Source organism: Enhydra lutris, unplaced genomic scaffold (genome assembly GCF_002288905.1).
Source record: "Enhydra lutris kenyoni isolate GAN:26980312 unplaced genomic scaffold, ASM228890v2 scaffoldscaffold32, whole genome shotgun sequence".
NCBI classification, from domain to species: domain Eukaryota; kingdom Metazoa; phylum Chordata; class Mammalia; order Carnivora; family Mustelidae; genus Enhydra; species Enhydra lutris.
This window is the reverse complement of record NW_019154116.1, coordinates 7013111-7034111: the sequence shown is the minus strand read 5'-3', so window position 1 is coordinate 7034111 and position 21001 is coordinate 7013111. Positions and strand designations below refer to the sequence as shown.

At 44.1% G+C, this 21001-nt stretch overlaps 1 protein-coding gene across 1 annotated transcript in view; it reads left to right on the top strand.

Moving 5' to 3' along the window:
• LOC111153426 (semaphorin 5A) overlaps window positions 1-21001 on the top strand; it is a 463009-nt gene that overhangs the window by 422587 nt on the left and 19421 nt on the right. The window contains exons 17-18 of the mRNA XM_022512436.1: window positions 15764-15989; window positions 19014-19232. Of these exons, the coding sequence (XP_022368144.1) occupies window positions 15764-15989; window positions 19014-19232 (445 nt within the window). The remainder of the gene's footprint in view (window positions 1-15763; window positions 15990-19013; window positions 19233-21001) is intronic.

The window sequence follows — 21001 nt, the reverse complement described above, 5'->3', positions numbered from 1 at the left end:
GTCTTTTTATTTTCTGTGATCAGGACTTTAAACTTTTCTTAAGGCAGCCAAGATTGTATTTGGTTTTTCATTTTGTTCTGTATTAACAGTGACATTCTACTATTAGGGCATGGATAATTTAGCCAGAATTGGTTACTCAAGGCATCTGAAGCATTGACTGTGTCCCTCCTCTGGTACCGTGATCGTGAGGCCAGCACCCCTTGCTATGGAACGGGTCAGTCATACACAGAATCCCAGGCTGAGTGGCCCGTGGGATTGGCTGAAATGCAGTTGGTTACTAGACGCTCTTGTTATTAATTATTTCCCTCTGCATCTTAATTCCCATAACACGTAGTTGGTGTGGGCTTAACGTCTTAGGGGTGTTTCCCTTGGACGTCCCCTGTTTGTTTCACCAGCAACATCTAAAATCTCAAAGCTGTGAGTTACCATCTTTGTACACGGCATAACTGCCCCAACAGTGATTATGGGAAGATGGATGGATGGGTGAGCGAGAGGGTAGGGGGATGGATAACGTGATACTTCTGTTCTCATGACTACCCTGTTAATTGAAAATGTCATTTGGACAGTATTACTGTGACTCTTAATTTAAAAAATATAAATGTTGTAATTCAGATATGTAGGTCATTAACCATAAGTTTTCACAGGAAATATTCAGAAGATAATAGGACTCTAATTAAACAATCTGAATTATAAACAGAAAGTCATTTAAGGATCTTTATTTGAGGAACTAATTACTTTCCCACAGTAAACTGGCCAAAAGAAGAGCAAAACAATAATAATGATGATAATAATACAGTCCCTTGTGATTTAAATTATTAGCCAAAGGTGCTGATAAGACATCTTTTCCATTTCCCAGACCCGTTAATAATGGGATCCCAGCTTGGAGAGCCCCAACAACACCCAAGTGTTTTATTTCCATACTGGTGAGATGAAATGACAGAAGGACTTTGGCCCTAGAAGTGAATGTTTCAAATGTATCATTCACGATGTAATGATTTTAGATTAGATGAATGTTCTTACCACTGTTTTTTAGGGGATGACAACTTAGCTGATTATTTAAGGAACATGAACTGATAAAAAGCTGACTTTATGTGGACTCAGATAAGAACAAATTTCAAAGACAATTTTCCACTAGATGATCACATTACAGAGGGAGTGAAATGATGTATATACATGGAAACTTGGGTGGAAGTTAAACCTAAACTTGTTTTACCAGTTAGATAAATCCGTTCCCCTGTGTATGACCTGCTAGGATAATTATGAGTTATTGTGACCATCCACGCTGAGAGAGGATGACTTCTTAATTGCTAATGACCAACCTAGGAGAGCCTCTAATATTTTCATGTTCTGTATCCTGACCAGCCTTGAAGAACTCATACTATTTTCATGTTCTGCAACCCATTTTCAGTGCCAGGCCTCTGTACCAAAGATGCCTCACAATCCAGACTCCCTGCTAACCTCTGTAAATGTATTATCTCATTAACATTCCCCAATCATCACGATGTGTCTTTATATGCCCACTTTACAGATGAGAGTGCTAAGGTGCTAGATTCAGGGATTGAAAGAGTAGACCCCCTGGATGGACCTGGTGGTCCTGATTATCACACCGAGCCGTGAACTTGGAAGTGAAGAGAGTTTCACAGTAAAACCTGACCAGCCCACGTATAAATGAACTCAGAGAAGAAGTTGCTTGAGGAGTGTAACTAATGTCAGGCCAGCTCCCTCTACCATGACACACTCAGTGGAGAGCCACCCGCCAACAGTCTTGAGGGAAGGGGATATTTTAGATGGCTTTCCCATTAAAGCATGGAGGCAAATGGGCTTAAGATTTTATGAACACAAGACTGCATCCCTGGTCTTTCCAATCCTAATTAAGTTTGGCAGAGGGGCGACTTCCCTATTTCCAGTTTTGAATCAATGAAGTCAATTACAGAATCAATGATGAAATTGCTCTTAACTTTGAGAACTTCTTTGATTCCAGATAATTTCTCCCCCAACCGTGTTTGGTAATGTGTGCTCCCCTTAGTTCTGCTTCCCCAAAATGAGCTCTCATCACTCCTGCCTTGAAGAAACTCATTTAGCTTTGTTGAACCCACGGCCTCTGTCTTGCTAGACGGCACACGCTTTTCTCGGTGGCACCCATCTGCGTCCTACAGAGACACACTTGGGGAAAAGCTCATTTGCAGAATGCGTAGAACACCATTTTAAATTCTGTTTATGCCCTTAACACAAAAGGTATTAACCCAATATATTTCTCTCAAGCATAGTGGATTTTCACTGACTCTACAGCTTTAATGGAATTGGTGAAATGGAAGTCCAATCTGATTGTCAACACAGGTATATTCTGTCACTATTCCGTAAAGCAGACTTAAAATTAACTCTGCATGGTATCAGGCATCTTTAATAAAACATGAGTTGTAACAACCAACCTCAACTCAGTACATAGCCTGCAGGTCCCTGATTCACACCTTGACTTTCCTAGGTATTATTAATAAGAAACAATGGTCACTTTTTAAAAAAAACTTTGAGCCAAAACTTTCTATAGGAAAAAAAATTGGAAGAATATCATAGCAGGAAGATAATGAGTTTTCCATGAAGGAATCTAATCCTTCCAATTTCTTGCCCTGGGGAGACCAGATTAAGAAAACTCAACTTTATTTGAATCCTGTATTAAACTGAATCCTTGGAGTATTAGGGGGAAAAAGCAGGGTCGTGGAATAGATTCCTTCTCATGTACAGATACCAAATAAATGTATGCTTACATAGGTGTGTATGGGTTTTCTGTTGCTGTGTAACAAATGAATGCAAATTTAGTGGCTTAATATAACACAATTAATGATTTCACAGTTCCATGGCCTGGAAGTACAGGCCCGGTTTAACTGACTCCTCCTCTCAGAGTTTTAGGCTGAAATCAAGGTGTTGGCTGGAACTGCCAACCTTTCCGAGGTGGGGTCCTCCTTCAAGCTCTCCAGTTGTTGTAGAACGGCAGGTGAATCTCTCTTTTGTCCACTACAAGGATGTCTTGGTTAAGAGAGAACTCATTGGGGCGCCTGGGTGGCTCAGTGAGTTAAAGGCTCTGCCTTCAGCTCAGGTCATGATCCTAGGGTCCTGGGATCGAGCCCCCCTTCGGGTTCTCTGCTTCGGGGAGCCTGCTTCCCTCTCTCTCTGCCTGCTGCTCTGCCTACTTGTGATCTCTGTCTGTCAAATAAATAAAATCTTTTTAAAAAAAGAGAGAAAGATCTCATCAGGAGAGCCGCTATCCCATCAGCTTCACGAAGCCTGTCCACATTCATGAGGAGGGGATTACACAGGGCATGACATCAGGTGATGGGAATGTTGGGTCCCTACTGTCACAGTGCTCTTCAGATCATAGCTGTGCCGTGATTGACGTAAGTGCAGATGACTCATGGAAAATGGACCAGGTATTCCCAAGGCTTCAAGTAGGACGACCCTGCTCTTGGGACCTGAACACCCAATCCCATATGCCTGATGAAATGCACAGAGAGCTGAGTACTCTGGGTCTTCGCGAGGTAGCTTTACAAATTTTGCCACTTGAATAAGCAGATAGAGCGGGTGTTACAACAACAATGGATGAATGCAGGGGAAGGATGGGAGCCTTTGCTCCGAGTCACCCATTTCAGTTCTTGATTTGGGAAGGAAACCTCTTCCCCGATGATAGGTTTTCACTTCTAGCTAAAAGTGGTTTTTCCTCTCATTGCACTGTATTTGCAAAAAAAAAGCTGTCTGAATTCTTGATGTTCACTCTCAGAGACGACGAATTTAAAGTCATTACAGTGAGAGAATAAAATAAGTAAATGGATCTTCCCATTTGAGTTGTAAGTTTATAGCCGGCCCACAAATCACAGCCTCTGTAATAACGATTCCCAACGACACCACTGATTTTCTTATTCTCTTGGGCTTTCTACAGTGTTACAAAAAAGAATGCCTAAAATAATGTGTAAGGAGGAAAGCCAGCTCCATTTATACACACACACGCACGCACACACACACACACACACAATATCTGGTACATGCAAAAACACATATCTTTTTTAGTAAGACAGCACAGGAATATTTGCTTGCTTTTCTGCACTTAAAACAAAACAAACACCCAAAAACAAGCAGGATGAAGGCTTGTTGAAAGTGAATGCACGCATTTGAAAGCCCAATTTGTTCAGTCCAGCCCTCTTCCTCCTCAGAGCCAGAGATAATGACAGTCACCCAGTGTGGAAGAAAGTTGCATCAACCCCAGACTCTACCCTGGAGAAACTCGCAGGCTGGGGAGACCCCAGGCGAACAACTGGACACTGAAGGTTTCTAAGAGAGCTGTAGCTAAATCCGAGGAAACTCACTAAAATGCAAGCAGGTTCTGCCTGGAACGGTGCAATTTCCTACTTTAAAATACACTTCATGTCCCAGTGCTTCTTTCACATTTTAAAACATTCCATTTTTATTTCACTGAATTTTTGATAACTGGGAATAGTAATCGAAGAAATGAGGAATATTCATAAAAACCCCTAAATCATCAGCCTCTCTGAACGGTAGCTAGTGTAGACTGTCAGGTAGCACTGGGGTATCAGATCTTTTTACCTTCTCTGAAACTGATTCAAGTGTATACACTATTATTGGGGGCCATCGGACTAACCCAAAACCAGACTGCGGAGTCCAAAATGTGTGCCATGTCTTGTGATCACCTTGTATAACCCCTGATTTGGCATTTGTTGGCATACGTTCTGTAGGCTCAATGTTGGTGTCCCCTCCCAGAATTCATGTGTTGAAAACCTAATGCCTAAGGGGATGGTGTTAGAAGGTGAGGCCTTTGGGAGGTGATTAGGTCACAAAGATGGCACCCTCATGGATGGGATTAGTGTCCTTCTAAAAGAGGTCCCAGAGACATAGCTCACCCCTTCCGTCATGCAAGGACGCAAGAGAAGTCGGTAACCCAGCCATGCTCACCCAACTCACCCAACCATGCTAATAACCCCCTGATGTTGGGCTCTTAGGCTCCAGAGCTGAGGGGAGTACATCCCTGTTGTCTCCATCTGTGATGTTTCCTTGTCGCAGCCCCTATGGACTAGCACACCTCCCAGGTGGCTACAGATTGGCTATCAGTAAGATATGCTTACCATATGACCTTGGTTAGAGAGTAAGAAGCTGGCCTTGGGGTCGGGCTCTTTCACCAGGCCATCCGGTGACTCCACAACTTACCCAAATGCCATGGAAGATGATTTTAACTCCTGCACATTGAAAATGCACCACAGCTAAAGAAACTCGTGGTAAGAGAAATAAGATTATAAAAGCTTGCTGTTGATACACATGTGCATATGGGTGCTGTGAGAGGCGGTTGCTACACTGGCTGTGGACAGAAAGTAGCATTTTGTAGGTGTGTATGGTGGCAAGTGCAGTTGGGCTCCATGATGCCCATCTTGCATTTATGAAGCATTCATCTACAAATACTCGGTGGTCAGGTCCGTTCAGTTGCCAGTACTCCAACGTGAATGCTATGAAAAACAGAACTGTTGGGTTTTTTTGGTTTGTTTTGTTTTTGTTTTGTTTTTAAGATTTTATTTATTTGACAGAGAGAGATCACAAGTGGGCAGAGAGGCAGGCAGAGAGAGAGAGAGAGAGAGGAGGAAGCAGGCTCCCTGCAGAGCAGAGAGCCCGATGTGGGACTCGATCCCAGGACCCTGAGATCATGACCTGAGCTGAAGGCAGAGGCTTAACCACTGAGCCACCCAGGTGCCCCCAGAACTGTTGTTTTAATGTGTGCAAGTAGGTGCACACACAGTTGATTTGAAGATTGCTTCTAATCAGCAAGGTAACCACCACTTCTGAGAAAGACTGGTTTTCCTGTGGACATATCACTTTTAATAGTTTTAATGAGGTATGATCCGCATACAATAAACTGCACATTTAAATATAAAATTTGACACATTTTGACAACTGTGTACATCCATGAAACCATGTCACCATCAAGATAGTGAACATGTCTATCAACCCTGGAGTTTCCTTGTACCTTTTGTAACCGCTCCCTCCTCCACCTCCCCAAGCCCAGGCAACTACTGATCTTTCTGACTCTACGTTAGCTTCCATTTCCATCGTTTTATGTGAATGGAGTCATTCATTCAGCCGGCTTCTTTCACCAGGCATTATTTTCAGATTCTTCTATGCTATATACATCAACAATTCATTTTTTTTTTTTTTTTTTTTTTTTACTGCTGACTGGGATTCCCTTCTGTGGACATAAGATGACTCGTTTAGCTAATCACCTGCTGATAGATAGACATATGGGTGGTTCTGGTTTTGGCTATTACCAGTAAAACTTTTAAGAATGTCCGTGTACCAATATTTGGGTGGAACTTTACTTTCTCTATTTTTTGGGTAAATATCTAGGAAGGAGATGGCAAGGTCATGTGGTAAGTGTGTGTTTCATTTATTAAGAAAGTGTCAAATAGTTTCAAAGGGATTGTGCCTTGCTCCAAATCTACCAGAAGAGTAGGAGAGGGGTTCCTGGTCCCCGCAAGGTCACCAACATTTGGTGGTGTCAGGTTTGGGTTTTATGTTTAATTTAGCCATTCTGTTAGGTGTGTGGTATTTTCCCTATGGTTTTTATTTTCTTTTTTCTAACAAATGATGTTGAGAATCTTTATATACGCCTTTTTTGCCATCTCTCTTTTCTTGTAACATGTCTATTGCTATCCTTGACAATTTATGTATTAAGTTTTTTTATTGTTGAATTTTAATTTTTTAAACATATAATGGACATGAGTCTTCTATCTGATTTGCAAATATTCTTTCTCTAGGTGTGGCTTGCCTCTCTCTCTGCAGGGTGCCTCTCAAAGAACAGAAGTTCCCCATTTTGAATAATTCCAATTGTCTTTGTTTCTCTTACCTGAGTAATGTTTTTGGCATTGTAGCTAGGAAATCTTTGCTTGACTGAAGTTCACGGAGAGATTCTTCTAGGTTTTCCTCTAGAAGTTTTATGGTTTTAGGTAGTTGGTCTATGATCCATTTGAGTTTGCTATGAAGCAGGGAGTAAGTTATTATTCAGAGGTCTTCTTTGCACAGATGGTTATCCAATGGCGATGGCTCCATTTGCAGAAAAGTCTCTACTTTCTCTGCTCAATTGCCTTTGCTCCCTCATCAAAACTGAATAAACCATATATGTGCAGGTCAATTTCTGGACTTTCCAGTCCAGAATTCTGTTGCTCAGTCTTTATATCTTGATGGTGACAGCAAAGAATGCTATTATAGTTCTAGAATGAGTCTTGAAGTCAGGTTGTGGACGTCATCCAGCTCTGTTCTTCCTTTCCAAAATGTTTTGGATATTCTAGATTTTTTTTTAATTTCTGCATAAATTTTAGAACCAACTTGTCAATATTTACTCCCAAAAAAGCCTTCTTGAATTGTGATTCAGATTGCATTGTTTCTATAGATCATTGAAGGGATTTGGTGTTCTTTTAGTATAAAGTCAAGAGTACATTTTGTGAGATGTATTGCTAAGTGTTTCATATTTTTGTTGCTACTGTAAATGCCATTCTTTTAATATCTGATTGCTCTTTGCTAGCATGTAGAAATGAAATTAATGTTTTCTACTGATCTTGTATTCTGAAGCCTTGATAAATTAACATTACTTCTAGCATCTTTCTGATAGATCCTATAGTATTTTCTACATATACAATCACAATGTTTGTGAATAAAAAGATAATTAGTTTTTACTTGTCATTATAAATGACTTTTAATTCTGTTTCTTTCCTAGCTGTGTGAGATCGAACTGTCAGTAGAGTATTGACTATAAGTAGAAGGGGCACATATGCTTGCCTTGTTTCTGATCTTAGGATGAAAGCATGTAGGCTTTAACCATTAAGTAAGATGTTGCTTAGATATTTTTAATGCATGTCCATCAGATCTGGGGAATTTTTTTTATTTTCATAGTTGATGAAAAGTTTCTATAAGGAATTAATTTTGAATCTTACCAAATGACATTTTTCATCTATTGAATTTATCATATAGGTTTACTTTCTAGACTGTTAATAAATGGTGAATTGCACTGATCAAATTTCAAAGGTTAATGCAACGAGCATCCCCAACAGAATCCCCACTTAATCCTTTTCTACAGTTATTAAACTTTTTCTACAGTTTGGAGTTTTACTTATCAAAATACTGTCAAGAATTTTTGTGTCTCTGTCCATGGGACATATTCACATGCAGTTTTCTTTTCTTGTAATGTCTCTGTCCGGCTCTGATTCCGGATTAGAGTGGGCCTCATAGAATGACCTAGATGTGGTCTCTCCTTTTGCTTCTCTGGAAATGTTGTGTGTGGTCAATTTTACTTCCTCCGTATGTCCTCCCTGCCTCTATTTCCATGTTCAGTCTTCTAGCTACTCGAACACATGGAATGCAGTTACCATAACCACTGTAATGTTCTTGACTACAGATTCTGTCATCTGTGTCATTTCTGGGCCAATGTCAGTTGAACTGATTTTTCGCCTCATAAAACCTTGTGTTTTTCATCAGCTTCTTTGCATATCTGGTCATTCTAAATTACATGCAAGACATTGTGATTTTTTTCCCTTGGGGTGTCTTGGACACACTTCTGTGTTCCTGAAATTAAGTGAGAGCTTTCCTCCAGAACATGATCAAGTTGTATGAAACCAGAATGAACATTCCGGCTTTTGCTTTAGGCATTGTTAGTTGAGACTGGAACAGAGTTTGGGGTGATTTTTCCCACTGCAGAAGCAAGACCCTTCTTGGTCCTTAACAGATGCTGGTGAATTGTGAGGTTGTTCCCTCTTGCTCTTAGGAGCAAACACTGTGCCTGGCCCTGTGTGAGCGATGTGCACTGTTGCCTTTGATCTTTGCAGGTGGGTCTTTCCCTACTCTTGTGGCTTTCCTGCATTTCACTGATTTGTTCCCAACTGAACAGTTGAGGCGGGATGTCTGCATAACACTGGGGTTCCCTCTGTGCATCTCCCTCCTTCTGAGAACTTCAACTCCTTTGGCTTCCTCCCCTTCTCAGCTCTGTCTCCTCAGTCGCTAGTCTGTAAGCCTGGTTCCTCCTTCCCCCACCAGGGCCCGGAACCCTCGTCAAGGTTGTAGGCTCGGTCACTTGTGGGACTTGCCTCATGTTTCCCCTCACTTGGCGATCATTGCCCAGTGTCCGATGTTTTAAGAACTGTTGTTCCATACATTTTTAAAAGTTGTTTCGGAGGAAAGGGCTAATGCTGTTTCTGTTACTCCATCTTGGTCAGAAGCAGAAGTCATTCTGTGACCTTAGCGATCTGAACCCCCACGTCTCTTTCACTTCTCTTCCTTACTGGGTACCATGAAGCTTGTTTCCAGGACTTCCTGTCAATTTTTGCTGTTTGCCTCAGGTGTCAGGGGCCACAGGCCTGCTTCTGTGCCCTTGCTGGAGCACTTTGGCCCATTGCAAACACAACAGCGTTTCTTCCTTGTTCATCTTGTGAGGAACAGCTTTCTGTCTCAGCAGGACAGCTTTTGATGCTGAAAGAGAACCTGATAAATGCTTGCAAAACCCATGAGTATCCCCTGTGAGAGGACACCGCGTTCCTGTATTCGGCTATTGACGACGTGACTGTAAAGGTCATTTTCTTAGTTTGTGCTGAGCACACGCTATCAAAATTTCGCTTGAATTGTCACCATCTCTTTTATTTTCAACCTGTGGAATATAGATATTTCAGTATTTTTCAAAGGAAAAATAAATAGCAAAACACAGAGCCCATCTTTACCACCTGAATTTGTTCCCCAAGTTTATGCACATTCCCTCGGTATGCACTTATTTGTGAATTGATCAATATGATGTATACATTCACCAAAAAAAAATACCGTACTTAAGATTGGTAATGTAAATTAAATGTGACAAACTTCTTGCCCTTGACATACTTGCAGTCTGTGAGTGAAAGCGGGCTTACAGACAGACAATTTCAGTGAAATTCATGCTTTGATTCTGGGAACCAGGCCTGGGATGACAGTGGCCTGAATTAGTAAAGGGCCGATATAGACGGGAGGAGGGAATGGGCCCCAGAGTCTACTTCTACAGGTACGTCCCAGCTTCAGGGTTAAACGTTATTATTTTTTTTAAGATTTATTTCTTTTTTTATTTCTGGGGGGGTGGGCAGAGGGAGAGAGAATCTCAAACAGACTCCATGCTCAGCACAGAACCCGATGTGGGGTTCAGTCTCACGACCCTGAGATCATGACCCGAGCTGAAAGCAAAAGACAGACACTCAACGCACTGAGCCACCCAAGCGCCCCTGGGTTAAACTTGAAATGGATGGTTCTCTTACTGTTGATTGGGACAGAGAATACATGGAGAATGTATCTGGAGAATTGTGCAAAATTGCTTTAATAAACTTCGGGGTGTTTTGTTGTTCTTGACCTTCTGTTTATATTTTCTCCTTGCACCGATGGTTCCCTCTATTTATTTTTATACATTTTAATTTATTAAAAATTTAAATCTTTCTATTATTTATATCTTATATTTTCCAGCTTCATTTTTTTTCCAGAAACAATTGATACATAGCTTTCTGTGAGTTTAAAATGTATCTCATATTGGTTTGATCCATTTATATATTGCAAAATGATCACCACTAGAGTGTTAACTACCAGCTCTGTCCTATCACATAGTTACCATTTCTGTTTTGAGGTGAAAACATCTAAGATCTTCTTTCTTAGACATCTTCAGTTACATGCTACAATATTATTAGCTATAATCGCTATGTCATCCATTAGATCCCCAAACTTGTTACCCTCATGACTGGACATTTGTACCCTTTGGCCATTACCTCACCACTGTTCCTAACCCCACCCCAATCCCTGGTAACAACCACACTCTTTATGTTTCTCTGAGTCTCCTTTTCAGATTCAATGTAGAAGTGATAGCAGCAGAATTTGTCTTTCTTGGCTAGATTCCTTTCACTTAGCCTAATGTCCTCAAGGTCCAGCTAAGTTGTTGCAAATGGTAGGTTTTTTTTTTAATATAATTTAAAGATTTTATTTATTTATTTGACAGTGTGAGAGAGAGACAAGCAGAGAGAGTGTCAGGCAGAGGGAGAGAGAGAAGCAGGCTCCCTGCCGATCAGGGCACCCTATGAGGGGCTCGATGGGGGGCTGGATCCCAAGACCCTGGGGTCATGAGCTGAGCTGAAGGCAGATGTTAACGGACTGAGCCACACAGGTGCCCCCTGGTGATTTTTTTTTTTTTTAAAGAAGGTCATTCTCACACGTGAGTTTTGATTCCAAACAAGGCTTTTATGCTCTCTTTCCTTACCCACGAGGCTTCAGAATACCCTTGATTCCTTCACATCCAACCAGCATTTGGGGTCCATTTGCTGTCTTTGATGAACCGTCTCCATTTTGGCAATGGCAGCCCCAGGACAATGGTGTTCCTGCCCCACGTTCCATGTTCTGGGGTCCAGCTTGCTCTCTCTGGCTTCTCCTCCCAGAGGCGCTGATCTCCAGCTGCTGGGTAGAGCAGCCTTCTCCCCGAGCATACCTGACTCTTCTTAGATGAGGGTTTGCTGCCCCAACTGCCCTTCACATTTACGATGTCACTGGAACACGAGCTGATGGGGGGTAGAATTGAAGTGGGTATTTCAACAGGTATTTTCCGAGGGCCTAAGCTAAGCGGTGGTGAGAGAGCCCCTCTGGACTTTCCCACCTGCTCTTTCTTCTTCTTTTTTATAAAATATTATTTATTTATTTATTTAACAGAGAGAGAGAGATCACAAGTAGGCAGAGAGGCAGGCAGAGGGATGGGGAGGCAGGCTCCCTGCTGAGCAGAGAGTCTGATGTGGGACTTGATCCCAGCACCCTGAGATCATGACCTGAGCCAAAGGCAGAGGCTTAACCCACTGAGCCACCCAGGCGCCCCTCTTTCTTTTCTTTGTACAGAATATATCATTTATTCTTTCTACTTATTGCAGGGATTTTTCAGGGACCAAATAAGAGATTTTCATTCTAACTGGTAACGTTGGACCAATCTGCTGAAATAAATTGAAAATAGTACTTGGGTTTTGGGATCAGTTCTTTGCTTCAGGATTTTCTCAGTGACTTGGAGTCAAGAAGTGAAATGGGAAAGAATATCCCCTTAGACTTTGGCCTCCTCATAGAGTAATAACAATGACTTACATTCCTAGAGTTTCTCATGGTTTACAGAGTGTTTGTCTATTAATAATTTCATTTGACCTTTATAACCACCCTGTGATGAACACAGGAAACATTTTTCCTGGGAAGAAGTGGGCACGACCTCCAAGCTTCGGTGCTGTGTTCCTTCGCAGGTTTCGTGGATTGTCATGACACTGCCCGTGTGTGCCTGTAGGAAAATTGGATTTAAATACAGGATGACTGACAACCTAGTAACTGCACTCCTCCTTTGTTCTTCAGGAAAGCCAGAGAATGTTCTAGAATGAAAAGTATCCAGAGGAAAATAACTTTTATCACTGGCAGTTAGCCTAGAGGTCCTCATAAGACCCAAATAATGTAACCTGAGCATAAAAGCCTGGATCTATGGGAAGATTTTCTTCCTTTTTATGGTTGAATGGTGTATATTGTAGTATATATTGTATATTATTATTATCCATTGTATGTATATTGTATATTATGTTCACACACATACCACATCTTGCTTATCCATTCATCTGTTGATGGACACCCACTTTGCTGCCATTCCTTGGCTACTGTGAGAAATGCTGAAGTGAACACGGGAGTGTAGATATCACTCTAAGATCCTGATTTCAAATTCCTCAGCTATATACCCAGAAGTGGAACTGGTATTAAGTAACCATTGTCACCTAATATTTTCCACCTGAATATTAGGAATCCTATGTGACAAGTAATAGTTATTAGCTCCCTGAAATTTCTTTGAAAATAATTTCTATCTTTGGCATTAAATATAATGATCCAAAGTTGGGTAGTTACTCCGGTGGGTCATCAGGATATTGTCGCGTCCAGATTCAGTTGAGCCATAGAATGACTTACCATTGAATCAAATCACTTCATAATTTGGGTCACTGATAGAAAACTGATTGGTCATACCATTTCTCAGCATTTCGTTATTTGATATTTTATTTATTTATTTTAGATTTTATTTATTTATTTGACACAGACACAGCAAGAGAGGGAACAAAAGCAGGGGGGAGTGGAAGAGGGAGAAGCAGACTCCCAGCTGAGCAGGGAACCTGATGCGGGGCTCGATCCCAGGACCTTGGGATCACGACCCAAGCCTGAGGCAGATGCTTAACCCACTGAGCCTACCCAGGTGCCCCTCTAATTTGATATTTTAAATGAATGCATCACAGTAAACCTCAAGAAGCAGATGAAAGGAAAGTTCTGAGTCTCAAGGTAGGCTTCATAATGATGAAAAGACAATAAATGGAAGAACAAACTTTGTTACCAGAGGCTAGGGCTAATAAGCCCAAATTGATCTTTATCCTTGAGCTGTGCCCATCTCTGCCACACGGGACATGTCACCAGCCCACAGAGACCAACTCAGCCCCTTGAGCCAGCTTTAAAATATATTTGCTATTCATGTATTTCAAAAATGAAATTTCTCCTCCATAGAAAAGGTGACATTTCTTGTGTACAGAAGTGGAGAGTTACTGGGAGCATCTACGTTTGTTTCTTAAGATGGGGATCTCACTGATGAACTTGTCAATGCTCGAAGACCCGCCATTTTTAAGCAGGGGCCCGTAAACCACATATGTTCCAAGTCAGTTTCAGCCAGGAGCCCTGGCCACCTGTCCCGCCAGGCTGAGGTGATGATGGTGGCATCTGCCATTTTCAGTCTGGGGATAGCGGTGCCACCGCGGTATAATCCTGGAAGACCCCAGACATAGGTTTATTTCATTCCTATCGTGTGGCCTCCATTTCAAGAGAAGATGAGAGGGCTCATGTGTGTTCTGCCTGGTTTTTCACACGATTGGGTTTATGGCATTCATTGGGGCTATTTTATTTTTCATTTGGGAGGCAGCATCCGAATAATATCATAATAAAAGATGCTGTAAACAAAGGGAAATGGAGTCATCAATCTTCCTGGTATGTGTTGGGGTAGAGAGAAGGCAGACCAGTGTGGATGGGGAAGGAATGGTGAGAAGATAAGAAATCAGAGAAGCAGTTGTGACCACTTTCCATAATTCCTGCTGAAAGCTTGTGCTATCACCAACAGGAAGAACTCTCCTAGGCTTTGTTACTTAGGAATTTCTTTTTAATTGGACTACTAGTAGAGAAAAATTGCTATAGTAACTAGATTACTGACAAAATACATATTTTAATAGGCTTCCAGGTAGGGCTGGCGGTGTGGACACATGGCCACTCTCTCTCCTACTGGAAACACATGACTGTCATATTAAAGGAGTATTCCTTCAAAGCATAAACCCACAAGGACAGTTTTTACTGTGCCTAAATCCCCGATGGGAGGGGAGATGAATTGGTGATGGATTCACAGAATCTGAACGACCAACCCCAGGAACCCTGGTGTGCGAGGGACCTGGGTAAGACTAGTGAGCCCATCGGTTTATCACATCCCTCAGCTGTGGATGCTGTGCCTCTAGTTATGAGTGCAAACACTAGATTTTGATGTAACCCAAGGGACAAATGTAACTGCATTAAGATGACGGGAGATCAGAAGTCCTCATCAATGTTGCAGACACAGGGATGGGGGAGGGAGTAAAGGGCCAAACCCTCTCCTTCCATAGGCACAGTTAATGGATAATGCCTGATCCTGGAAAATTCTGGTAGTTAGAACTGGGGGCTAAATATGCAAATATTTAACTACAAGATACGGAGAAAGAAAGAATGTTTCTCTTTTTCATAAAAAAGCTTAGAGAGCTATTTAACACTTACTTGCTATATATATTTAACATCAATAAAAATCATTTTTTTAAGTATGGTCATAATGGGTGCATCATATGTTGTGGGTTTCCCTCTAACGAAACCTTTATTGTCCAATGGAAGAAGGAACAGTGCTGTGTCCAAGGCCAAACCTTGTACCCTTCATACGTGGTGCTTTTTTATGGAGATGCCATGTTTAGAATTCTTGACAAATAAATCTTTAAGAATCTTAATCAGTCCCCCCCCCACACCTCACACCAGGCCCCATTTGCCAGACCTTCAAACGTACGCTGCTCAGTAGCCGGGACGCTCCCACCTGTGCTTGCGAGGAAGGAATCTGGTGGCGAGGGAAAGGACGAGAAACTGAGAAATGCTTTCCAGGGACTAACCAGAGAATGTGAAAAGTTACACACTAGAAGTTACTCTGTACTCTCTGTGTTATTTGGAGACTCTTCTACTCTTAACACTTGCAGTCCGTCATCCCGGAGCTTAAAATACTCATTGAATTTAAACTGAGTATTATGTTGTCCAAAATAAAATGTTTGGTTCCGTAACTTTTAGCCTTTTTTTAAAAAACACTTAAGCTTCGTATCGAGCAGTTAGCAGTTTGAGTTACTCACCAAGGTAGAGGAAGGGGATGTTTATGGGCTCACCATTTTTCTTTGCATCTGGGTACATGTATTGTTTCATTCTCCTCGATGACGCAGGAGAAACTGCAGATTCCTCCTGCAGTTGACCTGAACGCTGAACAGGCTCTTAAAGCCTAGCTGAACAACACTGTGTTTTTCGCTTGATAGAGTAATAGATGGGTGTCAGGACGTGAGGTTCAGAGAGCCCCATCTTCCAGGAAAGGGAGGAAGCGCGGGTCTCCGTTGATGCTTGCACCATAAGCACGTGCCATCTTCTCGCCCAGGAGTACCAGCCTTGCAACACCAACCCGTGCCCCGAGCTGAAGAAGACCACACCCTGGACGCCCTGGACACCCGTCAACATCTCAGACAACGGGGGCCACTACGAGCAACGGTTCCGCTATACCTGCAAAGCCCGCCTGCCTGACCCAAACCTGCTGGAAGTGGGAAGGCAGAGAATCGAGATGCGGTACTGTTCCAGCGACGGAACCAGCGGCTGCTCCACGGACGGTGAGCGGCCCCCCAGGACCCACCCCCTTCCCTCAGAGTGGTGTTTGATCGCGTCTCTAAGGTCCGAGGACAGTGAGGGGAGGGGATGTTCTCCTTTTGACTGTTTCCAGCGTCACCATCTTTCTGACAATGACCCCCACTCGTGCAGAACCGGCTTAATAGCCAGTTGATGAGAAAGTCTTCTGTACCAAGGTGGTCCTGTGAATTCAGCCCTCACAGTAACACTCTATCCATTAGCGATCCAGAATAGTTGGTGGGAGATTTGTTTAAGACCAGGAAATATCTTGAGGAAGGCTCAGTGGTCTTCCATAAATCTTCTGGCCCCCAAAATGTAAGCTGCAAATAAGCTTTTGCTTTAATTCTCCCCAAGCTGGACCAAGACAAAGTGCGTCTGTCTGTAGAAGGTTCTTTCTGCTAAAAAGTTCACCATGTGAGAATCCTTTCATAGTCTTTGAAATTCCTCTGTCCTTTTCATCCCTGCAGTACCATGTGAATAAGGTAGGGACAACTCTAAGGTAGACTAGAAGATGCACCCTCTGCCTGGTCCTGCGGCTTAGTGGGCATCTCTCCTCCGTAACTCACTTGCTCCCCCTGGAGCTCAGCTTCTGTACTGCAGGAAAGGGGGTGAGCCTCCTCCTCGCCCAAAATCTTCGCTTCTGCTTTCTTCTTCATCTCTTCTGTCTCTCTCACCTACTTTAACAAGTCCAATTCTAAAAAAGAAGATAGGTGTTCACAGATGGCTCTCGGAGCATGATGTGTTGAGAACAGTGATAGTACCATCGTGCACTAGACCACCGGGAACATTTCTCAGCACCTTTGCGTTTATGATTCCATCTTATTCTCCCAACGTGAACATAGGAAGTACAGTCACCGTCAGTGTCGCTTTTAGAGACAGCTCCTTGGACCCAGAGTGGGTGGCCTTATTGAACCACAGAGGTAGCGAGCTACCATGTAGGGCTGCCATGGGTAGGATAAATTCATGGGGGTGTGATCAGTGTCCTCCTGCCTTGCCAGAGAGGAGCTCTTGTGTGGAGCAGTTGCACTCGTGTCACCGATCTGCCTGCCTCCTCTGGGGAGCTGCTGGACAGCAGGGGCAGCAGGATCTGCCAGCCTGCGTGCTTGGAGGCCTGGCCATTGCCATCAAGAGCCACTCCTAGTTGTAGGTCCATCTCCGGATGACCATCTCTGGACCTCAGACCGTTCTGATCACTGTAGTTCAACAACTATACACAAGCTTGTTCATCACTTTTTGGAAAAAAAAAAAGAAAGAAATTCTGCTTAGGGAAAAGTTTTGTGTGACTATGTCTATAATTCCAATAAAGCAATACCTATACATGCAGAAAATCAAGCAAAATGATCTTCATTCCTACTAATTTTGTAAAATACTGTTTCAGTAAGAAGAAAAGACATATGCTGGAATACCAAGAGGAAACTGGGGGCCCATTGTAAAGATCTACATTCTGCAAGGGATAGTCTTTTCATCTTACATTGGGATTGTGACATAAGATACAAAATTCCCAGTTAAAGATGAATTTCAGATATTTCTCAGATTTTTTTTTTTTTTTAGTATAAGTATGCCCCATGAATCTGTTTTAGGATAAGTATGCCCCATGCAATATTTGGGACGTACTTACCCTGAAACATTCCTTGTTGTTCATCTGAAATTCAGATTTAACTGGGCTCTCTCTATTTTATTTCCAAATCCTGGTAACCCTGTTTCCACTTCATGAACTTAACTTTCTCATTTCAGAGCAGGTCGTGAACTGTCTTATTTCTTAAAACACCAAAGTGAAAAAGAGACAATGAGGGTCAGTGTTTCCCTACAGAAGACTGTCATTGTCTTTTCTGAACATACATTTTTTACCCTTTTATTCTCAGAGACATACAAAACCAAAGCTGATGTTTGTTTTCAATGATGGTCACTTCCCCAGAACTTTGTGGCATACTTTGAGAGTTTTTTTTTTTTTTTTTAATAAATGAAGTTACTTATTTCTTTGAGAGGAGGAGAGAGAGAGAGAGAGTGCACAAACAGAGGGAGCTGTAGACTCCCTGCCAAGGCAAGGAGGCAGATACAGGACTCGATTCCACAACCCAGGGATCATGACCTGAGCCAAAGGCAGACGCTTGAACGACTGCGCTCCCCGCAGCCTTCTCGAAAGTTTCCTGTTAAAACCCGAGTCACATTGCCACTGTTGAGAGCATTAGAACGTTTGCTAATATTGCAAGTGAGTAGCCATTTTCATCAAAGCCAACAGGCGTTTTGGCTGTGGCTGATTAATTAAACGACTTAGTGAGCGTAGAGTGCTCAGAGCAGATCAGACACACGGGAAGGACCAGAGCCGGTTCCTTCCAAGGCAGCTCCGGCCCGCTGCTGCTGCTGCTGCAGCCACACGGGTACCTGGGGCAACCCACTGCTAGTAACCAGGCCCCACACTTCACAGGGGCCCAAGCCCCTTGGCACCGTCATGCAGGGATGCCTTCACTTCCAGGTCGTGGGCTCTGCCCCCTGCGGGGTTCCTGATGGACCCCGTCTCTGGGGTCTGATCGGGAAGGGGTGAGCTCCGCGTCTTTCACCAGCCTGAATTCCCTGCGGAAAGGCTCACAGGGAGAGGGACGGGTTGAGGAAACTGTTCGAGCCACGCTTTCCTCTTGCTACAGCTGGATGTCCCCCGCGGTGAGCCTCACCTCCTGTCCTGTTCTAGGATGCTCTAGAATTCCCGAGGGAAGTGAGGAAGTTGTGTTTCGTTTGTAAGAAGTTTCTCGTTAAAACGAGTGATCTACAAACCCAAGACCTTTTGCTTGCGTGAGGATGTGACCCCATTCAGCAGTCAAGTTCTCGGTGGCATCCCGCTATGTAAAAGCAGTTCGCCTGCAGTTCTTTTCTTCCGAGGCAGGAAAACTGTGCGACCGATGTGGGGGGCGTAGGTGCGGAACGAAGCAGGCAGCTGAGCGAGAAGGAAGGCCGCGGGCTCCGGTTACTCTCAGAACTTCTAACAGAGCTGCGCTCGGCCGTCTCGTTGGCAGGTCTTTCTGGGGATTTCCTGCGCGCTGGGAGGTACTCCGCCCACACCGTCAACGGGGCCTGGTCAGCCTGGACGTCGTGGTCACAGTGTAGCCGTGACTGCAGCAGGGGCATTCGGAACCGGAAGCGAGTTTGCAACAACCCCGAGCCCAAGCACGGGGGAATGCCGTGCCTGGGCCCGTCCCTAGAATACCAGGAGTGCAACATTTTGCCCTGCCCAGGTGAGTGGATTGAGCAATCTGGGAAACATCTGGAAATTCAAGGGCTCTAGACGACCTTCTAATTTGGGGAGGCTTGCTCACTTCCCTGGCTTTGTGCTTGAGCTTAAACATGTGTAAAGTCACAGATTATATTTTCTACCTGCCTTGGTAAAGAGACAGCTATAACCTAGGCTGGGTTATATTCATTTATTTTTGCTGATTTTAAAGAAACTAAAACATTCTCATGAGCCCCCGGGAGGCTCCGGGGCCCTTGGCATCCTGCCTGATGGAGCAGTGGGCCCAGCGGTGCAGGCCCAGAGAGATGGGTTGTGTCCTCGAAGCTGGTGGCTGGCCTCCTCCCAAACTGATGGGCCCAGCCCTCCAGGGACTGCCCTCCCTTCATACCGCTGTGTCCTCCTCCAGGGTGACAGGTATCAAGAGCGACCCACTGGTGGCCCTCATGTGCTCAGTCAGCAGGGCTCCATTTTGTCCTGAGTTCCGCTCTCTAAACACACACTCTCTTCTCTTGGAGACGGACAGAGGCTGCGTTGTCGGGGTCTTCCTCCGGAGACCTTTCATTCCACGGAGTTCTGAAATGAGCAGAGGGCTAGGAAATCAGCTTAAAGAGCGTCCGTCTTCCCGGACAGGACGCTGCGTGCACACGCAGTCCTGAGGCTGGTTGTCAGCATCAGCGCGCTAGCCCTCTCTGTGCTCCTCCTGCCGAGCCCTGGGAGCAGCCCTCGCACCTGACTCACCTCCACCCGCCCTTCCCACAGCTCACCTCCACCCGCCCTTCCCACACCTCACCTCCACCCGCCCTTCCCACAACTCACCTCCACCCGCCCTTCCCGTAACTCACCTCCACCCGCCCTTCCCGCAACTCACCTCCACCCGCCCTTCCCGCAACTCACCTCCACCCGCCCTTCCCGCAACTCACCTCCACCCGACCTTCCCAGAATCATGAGGATTCTTCATTGATGCCTCATGGCCACCAGAGCGCTGTCTAGGGCTCTGCACATTGCCTCTGACTCTGCCCTGTGAAGATTCCAGAACAGCAGGGACCTCCATGACGGTCCCACTCTCTGTAGTGCCCCCAGCTCCCTGCACAGGCTGGCGCACATGGGACAGCCATCAGCAATCGTTCACTGAGGGACAAGAGAAAGAGAACAAGCATTGGGTTACTCGGTCTTCCTTCCTTCCTTTGTTCAACTTTGTCAGCAAACATTTTTGGCTCGCTCACCAGGCACATTCACAGGCTGTGTGTGGACGCAGAGATATGGTCCAGGTCAAAAAAGAACCTAGAGTTCGTGAGGAGACATCCTGTGAATAATGTCGACCCCGGAAGGTCACTGGCTGTTTGGCTACTGACCAGACATAGTGGCTATACCAACCAAGGACCCACTGAGCCAGAGCCATGGCAGCTACTCCAATCAGGCTGACCCTGAGCAGGGTTCTGAGGGCCAGATAGGAGTTGGCCAAATAGAGAAGGGGGGATAAGAATCTGGGGAGGGGGGGGTCATTCCAAACACCAGGTACAGTGTTTTCAAAGGTACAGAAACCTGTGAGCATAGCTTCTTTTTCAGTAGGTACAAATAAGTTTTGGAGCTCCTTAAGCAAGAAACTGGCTTGCAGCAGTGCCCAGTGAGTATTTGTTGGATGATTGAATGGATGAGTAGATGGATGGATGGGTGATGGATGGATGGGTGGTTGCGGGGGTGGGTGATGTATGGGTGGATGGGTGGTGAGTGAATTGGTGAATAGATAGATAGGTAGAAATATGGATAGATGAA